The sequence below is a fragment of the Halichoerus grypus genome, chromosome 13 (assembly GCF_964656455.1).
Source record: "Halichoerus grypus chromosome 13, mHalGry1.hap1.1, whole genome shotgun sequence".
Classification (NCBI taxonomy): Eukaryota; Metazoa; Chordata; class Mammalia; order Carnivora; family Phocidae; genus Halichoerus; species Halichoerus grypus.
Genome location: NC_135724.1, coordinates 78,589,165 through 78,615,968, shown reverse-complemented (window position 1 = coordinate 78,615,968; position 26,804 = coordinate 78,589,165). Strand labels below are relative to the sequence as shown.

General features: G+C 57.1%; 1 protein-coding gene across 4 annotated transcripts in view; it reads right to left on the bottom strand.

Annotated features, from left to right (window-relative positions):
- Positions 1-1,369: 1,369 nt before the first annotated feature.
- Positions 1,370-26,804, bottom strand: part of MVK (mevalonate kinase) — a 33,225-nt gene continuing 7,790 nt past the window's right edge. For 2 of the 4 annotated variants that reach the window (XM_078060867.1, XM_078060865.1), the window contains exons 6-13: positions 24,285-24,388; positions 23,682-23,727; positions 19,802-19,892; positions 19,310-19,426; positions 15,780-15,933; positions 5,044-5,098; positions 3,464-3,610; positions 1,370-2,169 (exon numbers count right to left, since the gene is read on the bottom strand). In XM_078060867.1, the coding sequence (XP_077916993.1) occupies positions 1,911-2,169; positions 3,464-3,610; positions 5,044-5,098; positions 15,780-15,933; positions 19,310-19,426; positions 19,802-19,892; positions 23,682-23,727; positions 24,285-24,388 (973 nt within the window). In that variant the 3' untranslated portion in view covers positions 1,370-1,910. Of the gene's footprint in view, positions 2,170-3,463; positions 3,611-5,043; positions 5,099-14,377; positions 14,659-15,779; positions 15,934-19,309; positions 19,427-19,801; positions 19,893-23,681; positions 23,728-24,284; positions 24,389-26,804 lie in introns of those variants that run through there. The other 2 variants (XM_078060866.1, XM_036085999.2) reach the window with 2 other exon arrangements.

Here is a 26,804-nt window from a genome sequence, read left to right as displayed (position 1 = left end):
AAGGAAGATCCTCGGCTCAGGGCAACCCAGCCCCCATTTTACACATGGGGAAACTGAGGCTCAGAGAGCCAAAGGGACTTACTTGCTCCAAGCCAACAGGATGTCACGCAGAGCCGGGCCCCAACCCCTGAAGCTGAGTAGCCTTCCCCAGGACTGGAAAACAAGGCTCAGACCTGTCAAAGCCGGGTTTCCCTCCCCACTTTCAAGTTCTGGTCCTTTCTCCAGGCACCTGGGAGACTCTCCCGAGTTTATCGATCGCCAGGACAGCCTTGAGTCAATATGGTGCACTTTGCTAATTAATCTTTTCCAGATAATTGCAGAAAATTATTGGTTCGTGTGAAGCGGGGGTAGAGAGGCCGCCTCTGTAGCCCCCCAAGCCCCCCACCTGCAGAGTGGCTCCCGGCAGAGCCCAGGATGCTGGCCTCAACCCTCTGCCCTGCCTCCCACCCCTTACTCACCTCTCTCTACCTCGAATCTGGGGCAACGAGCCCTGTTCCCTCCTGCCTCCTGCCCAGCCCCCTTCCAGAATCTTCAGCCCATGATCCCTAGGCCAGCTCTCCCAGCACTGCTCTGGGATGCCGGGGAAAACACTGGGAGCTGGGATGGCCCTAGGTTCAAATCCCAGCTCCAGCAATTACTGGAGGGTTATTTAACTTCTCTGAGCCTCGGCTGAAAAACAAAACCGCATTTATCATTTCTGCTTCCCGGGCTGCTTCTAAAGACAAAACAAAAGAAGGCATTTTAATACTGATTGACTATGACTTCTACAACTAATAACAACACTGACAACAACAGCCAACCCTGAACAGGGGCTTGGCCACATTCCAGGCAGTGCTCAGAGCGTCTGATAGGTGTTGTTATCATCCCCATTTTATAGAAAGGGAAACTGAGGCCCTAGAGTTGCCCAGACAGCAAGAGGCCGAGACTGAGATCCTGTCCTGGGACGCCAATCTCTGCCTTACACGGTGTCACCAAGCCTGGCCTCGTCCCCAGGAGCAAGCCCTCCGCATGCTCGTCTCCAATGCCAGGGGGTTCCAGCCCTGGGTGGGAAGGAGATGGGGTGGGATGCCAGCGGTGCAACGGCTTCCCATTCCAAGCCCTCTTGCCCCCAAACCCTGGGCCCACCTCAAAGGGCCCGAGAGAGTCATCCGCAGGCCTGGGGTGGACGCAGCGCCCTCCCCCACACCCCGCGGTAATTGATCCAAAGCGGACACTCCTGGATAAAGTTTCCCATCCCTTTGGGGTTTCTCTCTTTCTCCCAAATATCATTGACTACATCACCTTGCCGGGCTGTATATACCTGTTCCTAATAAACCTCTAAGACTTTAATGAACTAAATAGCAAATTACTTTTTTATTCAAGAATGAAATTTCATCATATTCATAATTCATATTTTATTTCAGACATCTGCTGCTGATTACATTACATTTAACTAAAATTAGATGATGCTCAGAATGCAATTACGGCTCTGCCAAGTTCTCCGGCCCACCAATGCCGGCGGAGCTCAGCGGGGGCCGCTAGGAGCCTAATATGTAATTAGGAGCTATTTTCTAGCTGTTTTTAAAGTCTGAAAATTAGCTGCCTTTATTAATCACACAGACAAATATAAAGTGGAACCAACGCTCGCTGAAATTTCTAAAAGGGATTTTTTGTTTAATTATACACCACAGAGCGCTGTGACTCGGTTTGCATGTTGATTTGTTGTGCACTGACATTTTGACAACTGGTTCTCAATTTGTCTGTCGTAGTTAGGCAACAACAAAGCCGACGGTAATACTTTAACTTTCAAAACCTTCAGTGCGCTGGGGAGAGGGAGAATGGCAGTCCTCGCTGCGGGCCCGCCGCTCGGGCTCTGGAAGCCGCGGGAGCCCGAGACCCAGGGAGGAGGGCAGGCCAGGGCCCCAGGGGGCTCAGCCGAGAAGCCGGGTGGGGAGGTAGACCAGGAGTCCGGAGGTCCAGAAGCAAGCCCCAGCTCTGCGGTGTGTGTGTGTGGGGGGGGAGCTCAGTGTCCTCTTGTGCACCTGCAGGGATTTGGAGCCTGAGATCTTGAAGGAGCTTTTATGTGCTGAGATTGTGTCTCCTCTCCACGGCGTGCCAAGCCTTGGGCTGATGCGTTCCGGGCGGTAGCATTCTGGCCTTGCCCCTCCGAGGGGCGCTTCTCTTACCCCACTGCACAGAGCAGAAAGCCGAGGTTCAGTGCCTCGTCACCGGCCACGGTGGCCACACCAGAACTCAAACTCAGCTGCAGTTGACTCCAGAATCCATTGTTGTAACGACTGTATTCTATTCACCTGCCCTGCTTGGCAGCCCGAAGCCGGGGCGCCTCTCCAGGCCCCGTTTCCCGTTGGTGCGGCTCGGGTATGGTGACGCGGCATTGCACGGCCTGGGTCTGACGCCGTGGCCAGCGGGCCCCCTTGGTCCCTGACTGTCCCACCCGCAGCCGTGCTGGGGGCCAGGGAAGGGGTGCACAGAGGGGGTCATTGCATGGAGCGGGGTATAACTCTTAGCTGGGTCCTCAGCCCCCGTGGACCCCCTGAGCTGGCTCCAGGCCCCATTGGGCCACCACCACCCGGTGATGTCTAGAGAGTCCTGGGGACAGGGTGGCTGCCAAGGGGCCAATTCCACGCATGCTAATGCCAGCAACGACCGAGATGATAGGAATGGCAGACAGCTTTTTTCTACGTGCTAGCGCCGTGTCATTCTGCTGCCTGCACTCTCCTACAGATCCGGCGAGGTGGAGTCACAGCCCAGCTGGGAGTCTCCAAGCCTGGGTTCACACCACTTCTGCCACTTCCTAGCTGTGGGGGCCTTGGCCAGGCCGCCTCACCTCTCTGCATCACTCACGTGAGGATCGTGATGGCACCCAGCTCTCGGGGTTCTGGTGAGGACCGAACCGGATGCTGGTACTCGGTCCAGATGAAGCCTCAGCCAATGGAAGCTTCCTGTTACTAACCCCCATTTAAGAGATGAGGCCACTGAGGATCTGTAGGGCAAAGTATTTGCCCTAAAGTACCTATCACCAAGCTGAGAACTGCACCCAGGGGGTCTGATCCTGCATGCTCTCACTCCAGCCCCCGGATGCCCCAGGGAGGGCAGGCGAGGGGACTAAAGACCCACCACGGGGTCTGGGCCGCCCTATCTGGCCACCGTCGCTATTTCCAGGGGCCCTCTGGTCTCTCATCTCCCTCTTGCCTGCTGGAGGGGCTACCACGCAGTTTTTGGCTGGAGCCAAGGCATGCTGGAGCCTACTATGGGGGACTTCTGCCCCTACCGACCCCAGGCCAGGGGAACCAGTGCCCACCAGCTGCCAAAACATGTTTTCAGGAGCCAGCCCCACGTCCTCCTCCTGCCCCCAGAATCACCTGATGAAAATGCCAAAGGAGAAAAGGAGGTTTTTTTGGGTGACAATGAAACTGTCAATAAAATCTCAAACGCAGGGATAGGCAATGACTATTTCACTTACGCTGACAGTTGAGATTTTGCCGGGGAAGGAAAGTGACAGGCATCTGCTGACATCAACACCACTTCTTTCGGAGAACAACCCACAGAAAAGGCGGCCCCGGAGACCTGTCTCACCCAGATGCTGGCTGGGCTGGGGCTGCCGCCGTTCCTAGAGGAGCAGGGGTCAGCATGGAGGAGGGGCTGGACACCCTGACTCCATCAGCTCATTGTTCATCCCGTGACCCCCCTCTAAGCGCTGACATGCACCAGGCTCTGTGCTAGGGCTGACAGATGAAGAAGGGAACCAGGAAAATTCCTGCCCTTAAGGCTGTTATGAGTTCCATTGCATCCCCCCCAAAATGAGGCCCTAAACCCTGGTACCTGTGGGTATGACCTTATTTGGAAGTAGGATCTTAGCAGATGTCATCGAGCTAAGATGAGGCCATTAGGGTGGGCTCCAGATCCCATGTGATGGTGTCCTTATAAGAAGTGGAAATGCCACATGAGACAGAGATACAGGGAGAAGCCACCGTGGGGCCACAGAGACAGAGAGTGGAGGGATGTAGCTGCGAGCCAAGGGATGCCAAGGACTGGTGGCCACCATGAGCTGGAAGAGGCAAGGAAGGATTCCACCCAGAGTCTTAGGGGAGCCTGGCCCTGCTGACACCCTGCTCTCAGACGTCTGGCTTCCAGAACTCTGTGAGAATACATTTGTCTTGTTTCCAGCCTCCCAGTCTGTGGCACTTTGTTGTGGCAGCCCGGGGGCACTAAGACAAAAGTCACCCATGCAACCAGGGAATCAGCTGAGGCCCTACCCCTGGCAGGAGACTATCAAAAAAGGAGTATACCTCCTTTGAGAGACAAGCTGAAAGGCCTCTGCAGGCACCCTGGTTATCTTCCCATCAGTCACCTCTCCATCCGTCCCTAAGGCCACTGCCCCCTTCCAGACGTTGCTGTCTCTCACCCCCCCACTGCCCCTCTCCATCCATCATGCCACAGCCAGAGGACTTTCTAAAGCACAGCTGTGACCTGCCCTCCTGTGCCTAATTCCCACCCTGGCTCCCAGGGCCCTCAAGATAAACCTTGCCTTGTGTTGGTTCCAGGTGCCATCTGAACACCAAACCACCTGTGGCTTCTCTGCGCATGCTCCAGCACCGCTCAACTCGGTGTCTTTGCTGCCGGGAACCTCCTTCACCTCCCAGCTCAGCCAAAATTCTGCCCAGGCACCTCCTCCTCCAGGAAACCTTCCTGATCCCCTTCCCACACACCAGCTGGGATGTGTACCACCCCTTCCTGGGCTCCCATGATGAACTCAGAACCTGCTGCTCTTTATGGTCATTGCCATTTTGCTTCTCTGGCTCTGCCCTATGAGTCCTGGAAGGCAGGGATGGGTCTCATTGACCCCTGGGACCCCAGGACCCAGCACATGGTTTGGACTTAGGTAGTATGTGCACTGGCTTCCTTGACCAAGAAGCTCACTCTGGGAAGCAATGTTGGCCCAGCCATTTAGACCTGGGCCAGGCAGCCTCCTACCTGTGACATCCTGTGAGATTGCCCAGGGTCGAGGGAGAGAAACTGGCTTTGGGCTCGAGTCCCACTTACCAGCTGGCTGGCCTTGGGCACATCACTTCATCTCTCTGAGCCTCAGCATCTTTACCTGTGAAATGGGAACAGTAAGACCTATAACTCAGGGCCTAATTATAATGATTATTAATGGGTATTATCATTATAATGATGACTGATTCATTGTAATTCTAAGATACCATGTGGACTTCCATTTCTAAAATCTGTGTGTCTTTCAAGGCTAGCTTCCCTAACCAAATCCTCAGAATCATGAATCATACATGCACCCTTGTGAGAGTGTTTGTCATTTAATTCTTGTAATTGTTTGTCATTTAATTCTTACAACTCTTTACATATTAATATGTTACCCTCCCAACTGGATGACATCTCCCTTACCAGCATGGACCGTGTCATACTTCAGGGGCTCTTGAGGGACTCGACAACTGCTGCTCGATCGATTTGAAACCCTTACTGCTCACTAAGGGCCCAATACAAATCTGAAACAATCTGGGCACCGAGCCGAGGAGGAAAGTGCAGGGCAGAGACTGCAAACTGGATTTGGAGTCGGGTGGACCTGTTTCCACCTGGTTCTGCCTCAAACAGGCTGTGAGACTGAGGACCAGCCATCTTGCCTTTCTGAGCCTCAGTTTTCCCTTCTGCAGAATGGGGGACAGAATAGCCACTCCTCAGTATGTCAGGTGTCAGTGTACATGAAGGTGCCTGGTACACAGCAGTTAGATAGACGAGCAGGCGTCTAACCTCAATCTTGGGCTCCACCCCAGCTCCCATCCTTCCCGGTTGGGTGACATTGGGCACACCCCACCACAACTCTGAGCCTCAGTTTTCTGTTCTGGAGAATGGGGACAATGCCCACCGCAGAGAACTGTGTTGAGAATGAAAAGCACAAGCCTGACATGGGGAATGTGTGCAGGAAGTGATGGGTGTTAGTTTATTGCCCTGAATTTGATAGAAGGCAAGACCTGCACTGCCCCAGGGCCAGGAGCCTCCAAAGTCTGGTAAACGGAGTGAGGAAGGGGGCACAGACAGGTGTTGGCAGCATCACCCCCTTCCCCAACAATGAGGACGTTTCCTTTGCCTTCCAGCCCAGCACTTCAAAGGACTTTAGAAATGCTATTTGCCTCACCAGTGCCCTGGCCGCTGGAGAGGGAGGATCCGTGGAGGCCCTTCTGGCCCTTTGAGTAAAGAAAAGAGAAGAAAGGGAGTGCCCCACCCCTTCCCGACAAGATCCCAACCCCCACCTATTCCCAAACCCAGCAAACCCCTTTGGAGGGCGGGGCCAGCCAAGTCCCCGGAGCAGAACAGGGTAGCCATCCATACTGCAGGCAAGAGGGGCCACTTCCTGGCTACTTTCCTTCTCATTCATTCATTCATTCTGAAAACCTTGAGCACTTATGTGCCAGGCACTGTGTTAGATTTGGGAGACAGCAGTGAGCAAGACAGCCATGACACCTGCCCTCAGGGTGACAAGTGATGTAGCAACAACTGACTGCACAATTTGGAAATTAATCAAAGGCCGAGATGGGAGGTGGCCGGTGCATTCCAGGCGGAGAGGAAGCAGCAGGGGCAGAGGCCCTGCGGTGGCACTTGATTCTGCCATCATCATCGTCATGGTCACCATCTCTGCTGTCATCTGCCTGGCACTCCCTATGTGGACTCCTGTAGCCCCGTGAATCTGCTTATTTCCTGCTTCCTGCACTGGAATGTAAGCTTCCTGAAGGTAGGCACAGGGTCTGCTTGGCCCCTTATGACTTCCTTGGTGACTCAGACCAGCACCTGGCACGGAGGTGTCACTCAGTGTGGAAGGAATGCACAGAGTGAATAGGCAGGCCCTGGGCTAAGCGCCCTACACCTGTTACCTGGCTTACTCCCCACAAGTCACCTGGTGAGCTGGTTGTCTGGTGAAGATCACTGAGGCGCAGAGAGGTGAAAGTGCTCGTCCAAGGCCACACAGCCAGCAAGGGACAGAGCTGGGATTCCGACCCAGTTCTGTCTGGGCTCTTTCTCTCCACTGCCCCAGGCCTGGAGTGGAGGGGTCTGGGCGGGGTGGGGGTGGGGGGCTGTGCAGCAGACACCAGGCCCCCAGCAACTTCCCCCTCCCAAAAGGAAGCAGCTCCAAGAGGGATGGTACTTCGGGCTCCATAAATAACCCAGGTCCCTGGGCCCGGCCGGAGCTTTAGCGGCCCGAGAGTGTGTGTGTAATACAAACAGCTCTAATCCCCTGTCAGTTAAACTGGATATCAGAGGAGACAAGCTTCCGAGCGGGGAGGCCTAATTGAATCGAATTGAAAAGGCGGAATGGGCAGCCGGGCCACGGAGGCGGGATGCGGGGCGAGCAGGGGGGCGCAGCTGGCTGGGTCTCCCCTGCTCTGTCCAGGCCGCACTCCAGCCCCCCGCTGCAGGGAGGGGGACTGGTGGGGGGGCGCCCCAGCCAGGGCACTCCGCCCCCTCCGGCCTCCCCTTTATCTGCTGGCTCTGCCATTTTCTCTCCATTGCTGACCCTTTTTCTGTTCCCTCTGTTATCTCGCATAATGTCACTGCCTCTTTAGAATCTATTCATCAGAGCAGAAAGAAGCCAATGCTGACTCTGATAAAAAAAAAAAAAATACCATCTGTGCCTCCGGGGAAGAGCTCTCAACCCAACCTCTGGCGCCCCCGCCCGCCCCCGCCCCCCCCCCCCGCCTGCCATTTCATGGGGGCGCCAAGGGGTAATCAGATTCCACCAGAGGCAGGGTGCCCTCCCACAGGTGGCGCCCCCACTCCCCAGCTCACTCTCCAGAGCCAGGGGGAGACTGTCTCTGAAAGAGGTCTCAACCCCGGGCAGCTTTCCGGCGGCAGAAGAAGAGCCTGATTTGGCCATTTGAGTTTGTCTTTTAATTGTTTTCTTTATTGGTTGATAGTCCTTTAAAAACAGGGTGTTTCATCCAAATATCTGGATTCCGAATTCTCTTTAAAAACTGGATAGGAAGGTTGGACGACCGTGGGTCCACCACCCACAGAGCAACAAATGGGTGGAGCTTGGGGTGGGGGGCGCCACATTCCACCCCCACCCAGCCTGATCCCACCAGCCTGACCGCGTCACCTGCCTGGGTCCTGGAGGTTTGCAGGCGTGAGGCCTCCCAGTGGGTAGGATTCCTCAGAGGGGTGCTGAGGGGCAGGTGGAAAACTCCAGGGCACTTTTCATGGGGCTGGAAATATCTTCAGGAATAAGAGGAGACCAAGGCCCAGAGAGGGGAAGCCACTTGTCAACGTCACACAGCATTTCAGAAATCTCCCAACTTGTGGACGGTGCGTTCCTTAACCACATGAGCCAGATGGGGAGAGAGGAGGTCCTGACTCTGGCCCACCATGCCTCCCCTCTCTGCTCCCCATCAAAGCCCGTTAAGACTCCCGTATCGATGCGTGCGCTGTCAGCCCTCCCGGGAGCTGGTTCTGGGGTCCTAGCACCTCCTTGGGCCAGCAAGGACACGTCCGCGGCCCTGGCCACTAGAACGCCCCATCTCAAGCCAGCACCCTCAGTCATGAGGCCTGGGTTCAGGTCCCAGCTCTGCCACAGACACACTGTGTGACCACGGATCGGTCACTGTTCTTCTGCACCTGTTTCCCCATCTACAGAGAGTAGGTCCTTCAGCTCTATCAGGGAATGCTCTCGATGGAAGGACATCCCCTCTCAAACGATGGACCCGCCTCGCTGAGGCAGGGGGCAGGACCTGGGAACCTGGGTGTAAGTGCCCTTCCAGTCTACACCCACCAAGGACACGGCCAGCCACATGCACCAAGGGGCGCTAATGTGGGCCGACAAGAGGGCCGTTACCTGTGCTCCCCACTTCCAGCCCAGCTGTGGCGAGGAGCTGCCCCCACCCTATGAAAGTCAAAGGGGGCACAGAGCAGACGGGGCTACTATCCTGGTGACAGAAGGCAGGTGCTCGGTCCAAGGGGAGCCTCTTCCTCCAGAGTCCACATCCCTAACTCCCAGACCCATGATGATCACTGATCTTGGGGACCACAGTGTGTGAGGCCGTTCAGCCAAACCTCCCTCCTCACCCCGAGTCCTGCCAATCCTGTCCCTCTGGAAGCAGGAGACCGGAAAACCTAGCCTCGCCTGGCAAGGAAAATGGAGGAAGCCCGGGCTTTGCAGCCAGAGGCTGCTGGGTTCCAATCCCAGCTTGGCTGCCTCCGGGCGGTCATGTCCCTACTCTGAGCCTCAGTTTCCCCCATCTCAGATGATGACAGCAGCCCCCGCTCACTGGAAGCCCACGCCACGCACCAGGCTCCAGGCTCTGTGTAACGTGCATTGCTGCCCGGCATTTCCACATTGCTGGCAAGGAACCTGGGGCCCAGAGAGGGGATGTGGCCCGCCCAAGTCCCGCAGCTACAGGTGATCGGCCACAGGACAAGGCCAGACCTGCCTGACCCCAGAGCCACAAAATAGTGATCACTGGCAAGCGGAAACTAGGGCATGAGGACAGAGATCCTGGCACAGGAGGGCACTATTATTTCTATGGATGGGATAACCAAGGCCCAGAGAGGGTAAGATACCTGCCTGAGTTCCCACAGCAAGCCGCCTTTTGGTTTTCTCCTCATAGCCGGGGCGTCAGAGGAAGAGGGCTGTATTTGGAATCCAGAGACCCATCAGGGCATAGCTTCTGCCCTTGCTGACTTCATGGCTTGGAGCAGGAAGACCCCCCCAACCGCCCCCAATCCCAGTCCCAGTTTTCTGTAAAACGGGGCTCCCCACACTTTCCTCACAGGCTTGCCGTGGGCACAGGTGGAGGGCATGGGTGTGAAGGCACCCAGAGCCAGAGGCCGGGGTGCCTAGCGGTCACCGAGGCAGCCCTACCTGCCACCTGGCTTCCCCAGAGCTCCGCCCAGTTCCTGGCAGGCAGTAGGTGCACATTTAGTATCTGCTGAATGAGAACATCCGGGAGCTCAGGGCCAGGAGCCGTGGGGAGGAGGGCAGCCCCTGGTCCCCAGGCAGGGAGGAGGCCCAGGGGGCCCCTGAGAGGCCAGGTTCAGCCCAGGTGCCCCCATCAGCATTCAGGTGGTACCCCGGCCTCAGCCAGTACATTATGCAAATGCCTCGAAATGGATGTTTTCATTATCAGATTTAAAACATTGTATGAGAACAGACTCAGTTAATCTCCTGAGCCGGGGAGGGGTTTGCCAGAGCAGCCTGTAAAAAAAATGTCCAATTCTCGTCTCTCCCCCTGTCTGGGTAGTTAGGCTGCTCCCCACTCTGTCTGCCCATGAGGGTGCTGATAATGGGAGCATTCGGGCCTCCGCCCTTCTCCCCACTGCTGAGAGGGGGTTGGGGGTGGCCCAGGAGGACAGGAAGCGTCTTTCTCTCTCCCTCGGACTGTGACTCCCCAATTCCTGCCCCGTCCCTCCTCGGTTTACAGGAAGAAGCAGACAGCATTGGCAGGACCATGGGGGTCTAAGGTGTGGGCAGCAAGGATGGCCAAGGGGGCAGGAGGGGTGAGATAAGCTAGGGCGGAAGCGGCATCTCAGCTATGACGATTAGGCAGGGATTGGAGAGGGGGCTTTGGGAGGTCCCTGGTCATCTCCTGGAGAACAGCACAGAAGAGACGCTAAGAACAAGGCTCTGAAGTCACAAACACCTGGGTTCAAATCCCACTGTCGCTTGCTTGCCTTGTGACCCAGGGCAAGTTACTTCCCTTCTCTGGGCCTCAGTTTGCTCATCAACAGAATGGGGAGAACGATACCTATCTCACTGAACTAAGCAGGCTCACAGGGGTAAGGCCTACAAAGCACTAGGCACCACGCTGGGCATGGAGCAGGTGCTCCGGGAGGTCGGCTGTTAGCGATTCAGGAGCTGACAAAGCCACCAGGAGGGGATTGACTGAACAATGAACACAGTTCATGGGACATATCTGCAGGATAACCGGTAGGGTCTCTTCAGCAAGCTGTGTAATGGAGGAAAAAGGGGTGTGTGTGTGTGTGCACGCACGCACGCACGCCTGGGTGGCTCAGTCGGCTAAGCGTCTGCCTTCTGCTTAGGTCATGATCCCAGGGTCCTGGGACCGAGTCCCACATCGGGCTCCTTGCTCAGTGGGGAGCCTGCTTCTCCCTCTCCCTCTCCCCCTGCTTGTGCTCTCTCTCTGACAAGTAAATACAATCTTTAAAAAAGAGAGAACTTAGGGCTGTTAAGAGCCACATGTATGGTCCTAAACAGGATTCTGGGCGTTTGGGTGACAATTAGGGGGAAGTGTAACTATGGCCTGGGAATTAGGGTGCAAACATATTGGAGGCATGTTGCTTAAGCCCTGGGCAAAGGGACTGGCCCAAGCACACTGGGATGGCAGGGCGGGGCCCGACCGTGCGCGCACCTGCAGCCAGCTCCCTACCTCCACAGGCTGCCAGCCGTCCGTCCGGCCACTGGGAGCAAATCCTCCCCGACAGAGATAGCACGGGTGCGAACCGCAGCAGCTACTCTGTCTGCTGGGAGTCGCAATATCTGCCGCCTGTCTCGCCACGTGAGACCTCTGCCAGCCCGGAGAAATTGCCAACTTGAGGCTGTGACGGTGGGTGTTGAATCCACAAGATGCTGCAGAGGCTGGGAGCGGTCCAAATGCTGACTTGGGAAATTGCTCGCCTCCGGCTGGCAAAGCGGGCACAGGTGCTTGGGTGACCCATTCGTCGGGGGAGCTGGAGCGGCGGTGACCCCCCGGGGTCGCAATCTAGGCAGTTTGGACAAACTGGGCTGGCGGCTTCTCACCGGCTCTGTGCACCGCCCCGAAATTTCGGAGCTCTGAGAGGCGCTCTAGCTTCCGGCACGGGACAGGGAGCACGCTGAGCGTTCATGAGCACCTACTGTGTGCTGGGCCCTGGGCCACGGGCTCTACGTGCTTTCTCATGTCCTCGTCTCGAAACTTCTCTCAGGTGGGTATTGCTAGTTCTTCCACCTTCCAGATGAGGAGGAGGTGGGACTGGCTCGCCTGAGGTCACGTGGCCAGTGGGTTGGGCAGAGGGGAAGGGAAGCCGGGGCGGAGCTTAATTGACCTTTGGGGTCATCTCGTTCAGTGTCCTCAGCCTTGGCCCCGCATTACAGGAATCACCTGGGAGCTCTTGAACACCACCCAGGACGGCGTCCTGCTGAGATTCGTTCAATCAGAATATTGGGGGGTGAGGCAGGCATTCCGGGGTGGTTTTGATGTGCAGCTGGGAGAACCCCAGGCAAGGGGGAGGGGGGAATGCTCCCTGCAAATGCAAACTGTCTACAAACACGATGGAAGAGATCGGTGAGAGATCGGTGGCCAGGAGTGGGCGCCTCGAGGCCCCTGTCGTGGCTGGGGTGAGGCTGTATTGGCCGAGGCATGAGCAGTGGGTTGGCCTCTGCTCTGGGAGACACACACAGCCCCCAGGGAGTGAGAAAGAGGGTCTCAAGGAGCAGCTAGGTTCTGGAGGGCCTCAGCCTCTGGACACCTGCCATGGGCATCTCTGGGCGCCCCAGGGAGCTCCCGGGCTAGCCTCCTACAGCGTGGAAACGCTGTCAAGCAGCATCCTCGAGAAAGCATCTTTCGGTCCCGGCTGCTTGTTCAAATGGTGTGGGCAACTTTTGAAAAGACCCAGGCCCCGGCCCCACTCTGACCAAGTACATCCAAATCCAGAGGAAATAATGAGCCCAAGCGTGGAACGCAGCGAGAATCGCCCCGAGCCGTATCCAGGCAGAAGCACGCAGGGGCTGAGGGCAGGTGCTGTAGTCACATCGTCGGACTGGGAATCCTGCCTCCCATGTGGATTAGCTGTGTCGCCTTGGCTGACTTACTCAACCTCTCTGAGCTTCAGTTTCCCGATCTATACAATGGGGCTGAGACGAGCAATTGTTCTCCAAGCCTGGGCCAGATGAAAAATGATGGATCTACAGCGCTTAGAACAGTGCCCAGCACATGGTTAAGAGCTCAGTATTCACATTATTTGTTTTATGCGTTATTTGTGTTTTGAGGAGAAGCAGGCAACCGCCATCAGTGATGCTAGGGCAGGCATCCTCCGTATTGCCCTCATGTCTCTGGCAGTGAGCCCAGACACAGCCCAGGAGGCCTGGCATGGCGGGCGGGGGTGGGGGGTGCGGAGCTCAGATGCTGCTCTTCAGGCCAGCTCCCACTCACCCTCCCTCCGAAGACCCTGGGAAAGGCACCCGCTGCCCCCAAGTGGCCAAGGGCAGAAGCGCAGGGCCATTTTAACCGCATCCTGAACTCCCTGCCCAGCCCCCACCTTCCTGTGTGCCCCCTGCAGGTCCCGGGCTGTGGGAGCTCCCTGTGGCCATGCGCTAGCTACAGGGGCTTTTTGATGGATTCTGCCGTTTCAGATGGAGCTTTGACTGGTAATAATAAAGTTCAAGCAGGGCCAGGTAGGTGCCAGGCACTGGGCTACAAGCACTTGAATCTTTTTTTCCCACCCAGCGAATTTCAGAAAAAAAAAAGGAAGATTCCAGAACCTACAGGTTTTTGTTTCTAAGGCTCACAAAAGTCTGAATTCATGAGTGCTCACGACTCCGGGGGCCAGGTAGCTTAAAACTCCCCTTTCTGGAAAAGCAGGTAGGAATTGTGCTGGAGGACTGAGGGCCATCTGGGAAAACCCTACCAGCAGTGTCCCTGAGACACGAAACTGAGTGACCCAAAGCCCTTCTTTCCTTCAACTTCTTAAGAGCTCCACGGGGGAAAGTGGCTGGAGAAGGTACAGAGGAGGCAGGCATGGGCGGGCTGGAGACTGTACCAGACTGTCATCCTTCTTTCTGGACTCCAAGGGAAGCCCTGGTTTACTCAAGAGCTTCTTATTTCCCCTCTGCCATCTTTTCTGCAAATCCTGCGGGTACAGACTGGAAGAAACTGGGTACATCGACCATGCCTTCGGCCAACCCTGGGACGGGAGGGCAGAAGGCAAAGACCACCGCCCATACAACCGCTGGGGGGCCCGCAGTCTAGCTGGAGAGAAGAGCAGAGCACGCAAAGTGCTGAACGGTTCAAACAGACGGGGCGTGCAGGGAGGGAGGTGGCACCAGGGTCACCCTGCCAGGGATCGGGGAAGGCTTCCTGGAGGAGGTGGGAGGGGCCGGGCCCTGAGAGACCGGTGGAAGGGCAGTGGCAGAGGGAGGGAGAAGGCACACTGCATCTGAGCGGCCAGCCAAGTGGGCAGAGGGTTTGAGAAGGCGGCAGTGGCCCAAAGCAGATGGGTGTGTGGGGGGGGAGCTTCAGGGAGGACAGGAAGGAAGCCCCTCACATCTCAGAGGACCCCACACGGCCCCATTGCCCAGGCAGCTCAAGAGAAGGCAGGACACAGACCGGGTCTTCCAGGATCCCCAGCCCACTGCAGGTTCCAGATCGCACTGCTGGGACTGGAGGGGTACGGCTGCTGGGAAGGCCAGCACAGAGGCTGGGGCCCACTGGCCAGCCCCGAAGCCAACTCCGGCACCCAGAATACCCCAGGGAGGCGCTTCTTGGTGGGGCTGCAGCGGCGCGGGCTCATCTCAGGGACCAACCAGGGCTTGGCGCACAGGGGCGTCCAGGGAGGCAGCCGAGTGGACGGAGATGCCGGGGGCCCCAATGCTGGTTTCCCAGCAGTCAAACCCGCAGTCAGTCAGAGCCTGCTTCGTGGCCTCTACCTCCGGCTGCTCTAGATCTGGGGGGAGGGAAAGCAGCAGGTCACCCAACAATCTCTGCTCCCTTAGAGACTGTCCATCCAGGAAAAGGCCCAGGACCAACCAGGTCTTCCTGTTGGAATGTCAAGCCTTGCACCCTCGGGAGGGGGGGTGGGGGGTGGTTACGGAGCAACAGTTAAACTCATGGGCCTGGCCTTGTCACAGATCAGCCGGGGGGCCTCAGACAAGTGACTTCCCTTCTCTGAGCCTCAGTCTCATCTGGGAACGGGGCTAGTAATACCTACCCCTTGAGGGTCACTGTGAGGCTTACATGGGAGAATGCAGGTAAGGTGCCTGGCACAGCAGACATTCCCCAGAAGCCTTCTCTCATCATCGTCACTGACCCTGAACTAGGAGCCAACAAAGTCGGCTGTCGGCCAAGCTGACTTCCTGACGCCTGGGAGCACACTGAGCAAGAGGGGAGCGGCTGGGGCCACTGTGGGCTGACTGCAAAGCAACAGGGAAAGGTGGGACAAAAAGAGGAAGGAAGAGAAGGTAAAGAAGGGAAGAGAAAGACCAGAAGGAGGAGGCAAAGGGAAAGCAACGGAGGCGAGAGCTCTGAGGGCCTGGTCCTGAGGGCAGGTGTGTTGACTGAGCACCACCAGGAGCCCCTTGCTGGCCCCGGGCACGTTACCCAGCCTTGCTCTTTCCCCAAACACTACGGGGAGAGAAAGCCCTTTGTTCTGCAGCAAGGTCAGTCCCCGTCTTGGCCACATCAAGAGGTGACAGCGGGGGAGAGGGGTGAGGCTGACATGGGTGATGACAATGTCCTGGTTATTTCTCGAGCTCGTGGGAGACTTGGCAGGTAAGGAGGTGGTAGGGACAGCCGCCCACGGTATGAGCCCCTACCGCAGCCCAGCCCTGTGCCAGGCATTCTAAATGCACTTTTCTCCTTGAATCTAGACAATGATCTTATAAAATAGACGTGAGCATCCTTATTTTACCGATGCAGCAACAAAGACCCAGAGAGGTTAATTAACTCGACCAAAGCCACACAGCAGAGGAGAGGCTGTTCTCCGGCGTCTTCCTCCTCCCGAGTGAATTGCCCAGGTAGAACGTTTGCATGAGCCCTGGCCGGCAACCCTGCCCACCCCCCAGGTACCTGGCCTGAGGAGCGTGATGCCACAGCCACCGCCTCCCGCGCCAGTGAGCTTGCTGTGCAGTCCATGGGCCATGGTCACCTGGCAGAGCTGGTCCAGCGAGGCATGGCCCACGCCAAGGGCATTCAGATGGTGCTGGTTCATGTCGATGAGCTCCTGGAGGAGAAGGTTCCATCTGTTCCCACTTGGTGTGCCTGAAGCCAAGGTCCTGTGCTCACCCCATCCACGTGACGGCCACCGGTTTGGGATGGCAAATGGCTTAGACAACCCAGCACCGTGTCCCTCTCCACTGGTCGAAGGACCGCTCCTTCCCGCAGGACTTGCCATGGGGCTGGGATGGAGCTGGCGGCTAACACATGTCCCATGCCTGGCCAAAGAAGCCTGTGGCCATGGTGACTGGTCAGGAATGGGCCTGTGACCCAAACTGGGCCAACCACAGCCCTCCCAGGGTTTTCTCTGCCTCTGCCCTGGAGCTGCTAAAACTGGTTGACTTCAGAGAGAAGCCACCGGAGTTATCTGCCCTGCCCATAGTCAGAGATTATATGGAAGATGGAGAGAGATTTCAGACTGAGTTGGTTTGGCCCCTGGATCCAGCTATGCCTGATGCTGTTCTTGCTGGGCTTCTCAGTTATGAGCCAATAAATTCCCTTTCTGTTAAAGCCTGGTTGAGATGGGTTTCTATCATCTGCAGGAAAAGTCTGAAGTACTATGCCATCCTACAGCTGCCTCAGGTGCCCATATTTTCAGAATAAGAACCGGTTTATTGTCCAAACAAGGTCACAAGTGGGGGGAAAGAGCTAAATGTGTTCCAGGTTTCTTTGATCCTGCATAAAATTCCTGCTCTTCTGAGGCTCAAACAGCACGTAGGTTGATGAAATAACAAAACTGACAGCTAGCACAGCCCAGGTGCCCCGTACAACATTTCATTTACTCCACCTGTGTTTGCCAAACACCTTCACCATGCCGGGCACCGTGCTAGGCACTGGGGCTCTAGGAATGAGCACCCAGCTACGGTTCCTGCCACGGGCAAGCTAAGAATGTGGGATCTGGAGTCGGGGGGGGGGGGGCCTGGGTTTGAGTCCCAGCTCTGTGACCTCTTGGTCCGCGAGGGCGTTCACCCTGTGCCTCAGTTTCCCCACTTGTAAAACTGGCATCGTAAGAGGTTCTGTCTTGTTGCCGTGGGGATGGGACGAAGTGAGTTTTTTGCATGATGCCTGGCCTGAGACGAGGGCTTTGGGAAAATCAGCTGCTATTAATACTTTTATGGTCACATCACCACCATCTTCATTTCAGGGGACGCTAAGGCTCAGGGAGGAAAGTGACTTGCCTAAGGTCGCTGAGCTGGCAAGGTACTGAGCCAGCCCTGGAAGCCGGGTCTGCCCGGTGCAAAGCTCGCGTCTACCCTGTCTCCAAGAGCGCCCTTGGCATTCCGGCGGCCACCTACTTCTTGTGGCATGTGGCTTGGCAGCGCGCGGCTCTGCTCCAGGGAACGGGGAGCGCCTGCGCGCCGGGAGGGCTGCCAATCACCGAGCTGTCTGCCGAGGCCCACCTGGTTCTCCTGCCCTGGGCTGTCGGGCGGGCTCGGGTCAGCCCTCCCCTGCAGCCTGCCTCACACCCGCCAGCCCTTCTGACAAATGAGCAGACAGGCGTGATGGCCCGGTGGCAGCCCCGGGTGCCTTTCCCCAGCCCCAGGGGCTGGATGTGAGGGAAAACTTCTGGGGGCTGCTCTCTGCGCCTGAGCGCGAGGTGTCACGTTGCCAAGGCAGGTTTCAGACACCTGTCACATTCTGATCCAAAATCTGTCAAGGATCAGATGACAGGTTGTGACACAGGAGAACAGCTCGCTGGTTTGAGCACAAAGCTGTCCAGGAGCCGAGCTGCACATTTCAGCGGCTGCCACAGCCAAAAATATACACAATGTATAATCAACGTGCTGTTCTGTGGCATTCTCCAGGGGCTCAACGGGGTGTATTTTAGGCAGTACTCTATCATTATTAATTTCGTACTCAGGAGGACTGTGTTCCCTCCTTTCTACGTGAAAGGAATTGAAGCCAGCAAGGCAAGCGCTGGGGGACTGGAGGCAGACAGCTACGGAAATGGGAGCAAAAGCACAGAAAGGAGGAGGGTCGCTGCCCCTGGCCCGGGTGGGCGCTCGTTAGAGATCTGTTGGCTAAAGAGACAAGCAAGTCAGTTTGACGCCTGGCACGGCCACTCACGGGTTGGTGAACCTTGGAGAAAGTTGCTCTTTAGGCCTCAGTTTTTAGATCTGTAAAATGGGCACAACATATCTACTTCCCAGGCAGGTGGTTACAGAAATCAAGGGAGAAGTCACTTGTGAAAAGGCTTGGCCTAGGAGCTGCTTCCGTTCACTATAGGGGCTGCTGACTCAAATGCCTACGGTGGGACAGGGAGGTACCAGGCAGCCTGCAGCAGTTGGGGGTGGCAGTTAGGGAGTGGTGGGGACTGTAGAGGAATGGAGACCACAGGGCCTCCCCCGGGGGGCCCCTTCTCCACCTCCTGCCGAGTGCTGCCACACAGCCTTGCCTGTGGGGCCTGCCTGATCCCGATTCAAGGGGAGCCCGATGGCTCTTTGATGTCGATCCATGTTTGCCAGGCCACCTGGACCGTATCTGAGAATGAGCCTGTGCCCTCGGGCTTACTGAGGTGGTGGCTCATCAGGCATGGTGACTGCATGTCACCCATTGCGCCTTACTGCATTCTTAGGACGCTCAGGTGAGACCAGCAGGGGTGAAGCTGGGTTCAGATCGGGACCTGATCAAACCCAAGGTGTGAGGTCTCAGCCTCTACACGGGAGTTACGCAAAGGGTGGCGGCTCGGAGAACAATGAAGAAAGAATGGTGTTAGAATATGTCCGAACAAGGGCACCTGGGTGGCTCAGTCCGTTAAACGTCCGACTCTTGATTTCCGCTCAGGTCATGATCTCAGGGTCGTGGGATCGAGCCCCATGACAGGCTCCACGCTCAGCGGGGAGTCTGCTTGTCCCTCTCTCTCTCTCTCTCTCCCTCTGCTCCTCCCCCCACTCTCCCTCTCCCTCTCTCTGCTCCTCCCCCCGTTCTCCCTCTCTCTCTCTCTCTCTCTCCCTCTGCTCCTCCCCCCGCTCTCCCTCTCTCTCTAAAATAAATAAAAATGTCTGAACCAAAGCATGCCGGGGGTAAACGGTTACCGAAGGAACAAATGCAGTTAGCAAGAACAGCAGGAACGAGGTGGCCAAGCAAGAAATCACTCCTGGACCGACAGAAGACGGTGTCAGCAATATCCCACTGCTCCTCACGGGCAGGAACCCAAAGCTGGCCCCTGGTGCTTAGCACGTCCGGGCACTGCGCTCTGCACGGCTCTGAATCACCTGGGAAAAGGCTTAAAAAGAAGGCGTGCTTGCTGGCCTTTGCACACGCGGGACCTCAGGCCTGGGCCCAGCCTCTCTGCTTTGGCTCGGGGACTCTGAGTGCAGATTGGGAGCCCCTGCCTGATGGCGGTGTGGGTGAGGCCCTGCAGCCCGCAGGCGGGCTCTTACTTCTAGCACGAGGTAGTGCTCCAGGGCCGGGGCCGCTGCCATCTCCCCCAGCAGCCGCTCGCACTCCAGCGAAATCGCGTTGATGGAGGCCAGCAGGGGCGTCACGATCTCCGGGAACTGCAGGGAGAGGAAGCAAGGGGCCGTGAGGCCTAGGGCCGGGCAATGGGAGGAGAGAGGTGTCCCCACGGCCCACTCCCCACCTCTCCTTCCCACCAGGTATCTGCCTTGCCCGGCACCCCCTGACATGAGTGGGGGATTCTCATGGCCAGGCCAGCATATCTGACACTTCCTGTCCTGCCTCCCAGCTGGGGGGCTGGGGGACTGGGGGGGGGCCCCACCCAGCACCTCCTTGTCAGCCAAAACCGCCTCCCCCGGTCCCCATCACCCATCCCGGCCCTCCACTAACCCACGGGGCAGAGGGCGAGCTCGAGCCCCCAGACCTGGCTGCCATGGCCCTAGCAGAACCCCGCCCAGGAGCGGAACCGGACGCACCTTAAGCAGCCTGCTCCTGACACTGGCCACCAGAGCCTTGGTGCTGCGAGGGACTTTGGTGTTGGTCAGCAGGATCTTCAGAGTCGGTGGCCTGCGGGGTGAAGGGGGGCCGCAGTGAGCTCAGGACGGAGGAGCGGTGTCAGGGCTGGGGGGAATCCCAAACATCACCCCACCCTGTCACGGAGGAGGAAGCGGAGGCCCAGGGAGGGGACAGGGGGCTGGAGGGGGAGCGAGGGGAGCAGGGGACTCCTGCTGCCAGTCACAGCTGTGTCCCCACTCCAGCCCCCAGGCAGATGGACACTTTCCTTTGGCTCGTCACTCACCCACTCGACTTCAGTGGGAGCACCTACTATGGGCTGGGCACACGTGAGGGGCCCTGGCTTAGCCTGGCGCTGGCAGAGCACACCAAGTTCACGGGGTCAGAGGAGTTCAAAGGTACTATAGCTGAAGGTGGAAGAAGAGGGGCAGGGTCTGTCCTGTGGGCCACCCCAGCTTGCTGGAGTGGAAGGGTCTAGAGATTTAAGAAGAAAAGCAATGGGACCTGGGGTGGATCACGCAGAAGGGGTGCACGCAGGGAGAGAAGATGCCCAGGTTGGCTGGTACAGCGAGCCCAGGGCTGCAGGGAAGGGCAGGCTTGTGCAGGGGTCAGGTTCCCAGCACGTGGGGCCCATCCTTGCCCTGCCTTGATGGCGCTCAGACCCACTGCCCTGGCTCAGCCAGAGATGGTTGGAGGGAGTCAGGCGTCCCTGCTCGGCTCCCCCACGTAAGCGAACAGAGGGCCCAGGGTGGCCATGGTAAGCTGCCCTCGCCAACCCCCTGAGCTTTAGAATACTTCCTAAAGTCACAATCCGAATTGTGCTATGGCTGGCGGTCTTGGGGGACTCAGGGCACCGTTTCTTGTCATCCCCAAGCTGCCTTTCAGAGCACTGTGGGCCGGGGACTGAGGATGGAGCATCTGGATGAGCTCTGGCCCAAGACAGCTGGAGACAGGCAGACCCCGTGATACCTTTACCCGTTTTTCTTTTCACAACCCAAGACTGTGAAATCCAATAGGGCTGGAAAAGGCTGCCAGAAACCTGCTTGATCTCACCGCCCGTAAGCCCATGTAATTAATATCGATTCTCAGCCTTGGAGGCCGGCTTTTTTTTTTTTTTTTAAACTTTACAAAAGATGAACATTCTATTTGGCTTTTCTTTTCCCCTTAAAGACAAGCTGTTCCTCAAAAGGGCAGCGTTCTGGGAGGCCATATCTTGATCCACTTCGCAAACAATGCATTTTTTTTTTTTTTTTATGGAGAAGCACCATGCATGGTTTTGGGGGAAAGGGTTCCGCTTAAAGCCATCGGCGGGATTAATGCGGAGTCTGGCCTCCCGGCTTCTCAGAGAATCCGCCATCTGCTCTCCGTGGCGCCCCGCGGCCCGCAGTGAAGGTCGGTTTGCTCTGTGCTCCCATCCAGTGGGGTGGGAGGAGTTGGAATATCGTGTCTTCATCTTTCTTAGGCAAGTCCTCTGCGAACAGGCTTGTTGCAGCCCCGCTGGCCCCCCAAAACCCTGGGCTCCTGGGGCAGCCAGACACCACTGCCCAGGCTCCGCTGTGTGAGTGCCTGTCCGTGCTAGGCCTGGCCAATTCCTCAGTCTTACCTCCTCTCCACTCTCCCCGGGTGTTCGCTCCACTCAGCCATCCTGGCCTCCTACCTCCCGCTCAGCTTGCCAGGCACACCCCGGCCTCAGGGCCTTTGCACTTGCGTTTCCTCCACCAGGGAGGGACCCACCTGTGTCCTCGACAGCTCCAGGATTCACTCTTTGTGTTTTCATTCAGGTCCCTGCTCAAATGTCACTTCATCAGGGGCTCCCCTGGTCAACCACCCAACTGCCTGCCATGCTCTTATGGAGCCCTTTGTCAGCTGTCTCCTCCCATGAAATGGGAGTTCCGTGAAGGCAGGCCTTATTCGTCCCTGCTGAGGCCCCAGCACCCAGCACACAGTAGTTGCTCAGTAATATTTGTGGAATTAAATCTGGTCGGCAAAGGGCAAAACACTCTACAGATACGGTTTCTGATTCCATGCTCAGGATCCTCATTATATAAACACAGGAAAGTCTGCCTCAGGAAAAGCGACTCAGTCAAGAGCACCCTGCTCACGAGTAGCAGAGCTGGGCTCAAATCAAGGCCTATAGACCCCAGAGCCTCTGTCCACCACACCACCACCAGGTGACCACCGAATATGCCTCGGGGCCTCTCCCCCTGCCTCCCCCACCTGGAAAGCCCTTTATCACTCATCTCTTGACTTCCTCCAGTAGAATGTGCACGTACCCACGCCATGTTTTAGCTGGTTTTCTATCCCCGGGGCCCAGTTCGGTGCTTAGGATACAACCAGCTCTCAGGAAACCCTGAGTGAGATGCCATGGCCCCCATGAAGCACCCCCAGATCTGTAGCCCGACTTATGACACCCCTCACCATCATCCACAGCAGCTTCAGTACTCTCTGGAGGCCTTCGTTCTGAGGAAGACAGTCGCCCCAGTCTGAGGATGACTGGGAGCCCTGTGGGCAGGCCCAGCTCTGGCATCTCGAGCCCCCCCTGACTGCTGCTGTTGCTGCACCGGGCATCAGTCTACCTGGCAGAGCCGGCCCTGCCTGGGCCCCCAGCTCCTGTGCCCCGAGTGCGCAGCAGCTAGAGCGGGCTAGTCCCTCCCCTAAATGACTCTGCTGCCTCCTCGGTGCAGAGTGGAGGTTATCATCTCGATTTTTGCCCTCCAGGGTAATGAGGCAATGTCTGGAGACACTTCCGGTTGTCACAGCTGGGAGATGGGGGAGGTGTTACTGGCATCTTGCGGGTAGAGCTCAGGGATGCTTCTAAACCTCCTAAACACGCTGCAGAGGGCAGCCCCCCGCCATAAAGAATTATCCAGTCCACGATGTCGATGGTGCCAAGGTTAAAGAAACCCTAGTGTCGAGCCTCGGAAAGGCAGGCCTGGCTCTTGGAAACCAACAGAGGCGAGGCAGGAAGATCCCAGAGGTGCAGGTAGAAGAATACAGCACCGTGTCGTGCCAGGTCAGGGAGCCACTAACGGAGTGGCCCAGTGGGCAAGGGCAGCGGGCTAGGACTTGCTGCCCATCCACAGTGCAGACGACCCTCCTCACCCTCATCCCCGTGGAAAGGCCACCAAAGTAGCAAAGTGCCCTGGGACAAACACCACCACCCGACTTGATGGAGGGCTCAAGCAACTGCCAACAAGCACCTGCTACAGCGCGTCCCATCCGTGTCCACTCTGAGTCCGAAGAGAACAGGGTGTTCTATTTTAACACGCACGTTTGTAATCCCCATCCCTCCAGAGGAAGGGGGTCAAGGGACATGTGAAACGGGCTGAAAAGCTGTCACATGTCACCGCCTCCTCGAGCCCGGGCTCTGCCCGAGGGCCTCAGTGTGGCAACTCCCACGTTTGCCTGCGGCACCTGGTGCGCATGTCTGCCGGCCCTTCCCCTACCCCCCTGCTCCCCCCACCCCCGCCAAAACTGTGTCCGCGACTCAACTGTACAGCTCGAGACCCTAGTACAGCGTCGCCCAGGAACACAGGCAGATATCAATTCTGGTTTGCAAAATGAATACACGAGCGCATGGATTAAATGACTGAGAGGCCAGGGCTCTGGGGGAGCGGTCACTCTCTGGAAGGTGACCGGCACAGCCATGCATGACTTCTCCCTCTAAGCTCTCGGCGATCTAAGAGACAGCACAGAAGGTGAGAACAGGCCTCATGGGGGAGGGGAGAGAAAGCCCGGGGACACATGGCCCACCTGTGTCCCTCACCACGAGGTTAGAGCCCCCCCCCCAGCTGGACGCGTTCCACAGCTGTGCCCAGAGCTGCTGTTCTGCCCCAGAATTACCTCTTTAAGGAGGAGATCTTTCCTTGTTGGAATCGGAGTGCTCCTCCTAAAGAGAAAAAGCAGCGGGTCAGAGCTGTAGGAAAAGCTACGAATCTTTGCCTCTTGGCCGAGAAGCTGGGCTTGAGGTGGGGGTGAGAGTTCTGTCCCAACCACTAGTCATCCCAGTCCCAGTTACACAAGGTCCAGGAGGGCACAAAGGCTCGCCTGCCCTCCCGCCTGCCCGGCGTCAGGCCACAGGCCACGTGGGGAACGGGAGCCCAGCACTGCGGCCAGGCCCCATAAGCCAGGGTCCTCCCCGGAGGGGACCCCAGCTGGTGCGGCTCTGCAGCTTTACCACACAGACCTTCGTGAGGAGCTCCCTGAAACTGTAGCTTCCCAGGCCCTGCCCCAGCCCCCCAGACACCCCCAGAGATTAGAATCAGGGGTGTGAGGCAGGGCCCTGAAATTTCTCCCATCCCCCCCACCCCCGAAAAGGAAAATACTATTTTCCTCAGAACCTGATGATTTCGTTCATCCAAACCAACAGAGCCTGAGCAGCTACAATGGTCCTGAGAATTTATAAAATACTAAAAATAGAGAAAACAAGCCTGAGGCAGCCCCTACCCCAGGTGCTGACGGCGTTGTCCACTCCGGAGGGGTTCCCATGAATCACTCTCTCCCCCTGGAAGGCCCACTTGTTAATTAATTCCAAATCCTCCACGGTCCACCTGGAGAAGACACAGGAGTTCGTCTGTGCCTCGGAGGAGAGCAGGGGGCCAGGGTCGCCGAGGGCAGCAGGGGGAAGGATCCACAGGTTAAGCTTGGTGGAGACCAAAAAAAGTCAAAGGGGCTTGGGCCCTTGAACCCAGAAACAGAGGAACAGCCTGGAACCTCTCCACTACAGAGCGTGCTGTACCTTCCTCCCTTCCCCTGCAGCCCTCCCACCCGGCATCGTGGAAGGAGACCAGGCTTCGGATGCACACGGTCCTAGCAGCTGAGGGACTCTGGGCCCGTTACCTAACCTGTCTGAGCCCCATTGTCCTCATCTGACTTTTCCCAAAGCCCAACCGCTAGGAACGTGGATTGCAGGTGCCCCAGACACCCTCGGTGGGTCAAGCGTGCATTGCCCATCTCTGGATCGTCCCTAAGCATGCGGCCACACTGCCTTTCTCGGGAGAAGTGGGGGCTCACGCACGGTTTGAGTGAGCAGACCCCAAGCCCGTGAGTATCGAACAAGGATACAGTCAGCCCTTCCCCTGCCCTTTCTCTCAGCTTTTGTTTCCTTTCTGGGGACCCCCTGCCCCCACGAAACGGGGTGCTGTGGCCCCGAGAATGCTGGGGCTCCAGGGCAGAGCTGTGTAGCAAGCATGCCGCTGGTTCTCTGGGCATCCCCAAACCACAGCTTCACCCCCAACCCTGTTTTCTCATCTACACAACATGGGCAATCGTGTCTCCCCCACCGAGGACGTGTGAGATAAGAACACAAAAGTGCTTTGTAAAACGCCTGGGAAACAGTATGGGCTCTGGAAAAAGGTCGCCTGGGATCGCGGCTCCTGGATTCACTCCAAGCCTGGTCCAGCGCTCATTTGCTGTGGGACCTTGAGCAAGGCCATCGCCCCCTCTGAGTCTCTTTCCTCACTGGCCAAATGAGAATGTGATGCCCTCACCACTCACATGGTGCTTGAGAGGCTCAACGCCATCACCAAGTGCTGAGCACCGTGCTGAAGCCTTTCTCAAATGGCCGTCTCCGGTAATCCCCACAAAAACCCTACAGGGAAGGTAGTTACTATCCCTCTCGTATAGAAGAGGACGCTGAGGCTCAGGTGGGTAGAGCAGATCCCAGTGCTATTCACTGCTACATCAACACCACATCTGTTGACTAGGGCCCAAGCTCCCAATGACTGAGCTTTATGGTGCCAACAAGACTCCCTCATTTGTCCAATATTTACTGAGCATCTACTATGGGCCTGTGACTAAGCTCACAGTAGGGAATGAACCAGACACGGCCCCTGACTTCTTGAGGCTTGGCATCTCACGGAGAGGGGATGCCCAGCAGCAATCATTATTTAACTACAACCCCCAGGAGATGCGATGTGGGGTGGATGGGGTGCCCCCCATCTGGAAAGGGGAGGGCCTGAGGTGGGTCAGCAAGGCAAGACGTGAGAGGAGAGCATTCCAGACCGAGGCTGCGTAGCATCTGGAACTGGGCAAGAGTCGGCCCTTTGCAGGAACTGCAAAGTGAGTGAGTGACGGGGAAAAGGGGCAACTGGACCCAGTCCAGGACCTGGCCTTCTCCACAAAGGCGAGTCTCCCTCCCATTCTGCACACCGTTCATCCTTCGGGGGCTCAGATTTCTAACCTCCTCTTCACAGGAGACCGGATTCCAGGTCTGTAGGATTTGGAAATGCTGGGGCCAGGGCAGGGGTTGGGGCCTGCTCTCATCAAAGGTCCTGGGAAGGAATGACTGGGTCTTCAGGGGAGGCGGCAGAGCTGGTTGTGAAGCTGCGTGAGAAACAGCGTCACCCCCCCCACACACTCTCGAGCACTCACACACACATACATACACTCGCGCACACACGAGTTACCACGCCATTTGAACGGCAAAGCTGGTCTGCTGGCCCATACGTACGAGTCTTTTCAGGGGACCCAGGGCAAGCAGGCCTTCACCAATCAGTGATTAGCACATGCTAACGAGTACCATCGTATCACAGGATCACCAAACATCAAGGCTGGAGGGCCCCCCAAAGGCCCATTAGGTGCAGCCCCTCGCTTCCAGATGAGGAAACAGAGCCCAGGGAGAAGAAGGGGTGGCTCAATGGCCTGCAGCGAGTTAAAAGACAAACCTCACTGAAATTCCTGAAAACCGTCACCTTGTGTGACCTACAGGTGCATCTCTCATTACCTTCTGGATTCTTCCCCTGACAAAAGCCGTCTCTACCCCACACCTCCCACTTCTTTTCATGCACAGGAACCATCCAAAGCGAGTGTGAGGAATGCTGACAGACACATCCCATCGAGAGCCCCCCCCTCCCCCCAGATCTGCTGCAGCCATGAGGATCCAAGGGACCTTTGGGCTCAGTCTGAATTCAACTGTATTTTAACCTCCGTGTCTCAGAAGAGAGATCACTGGCCCCCACAGGGCAC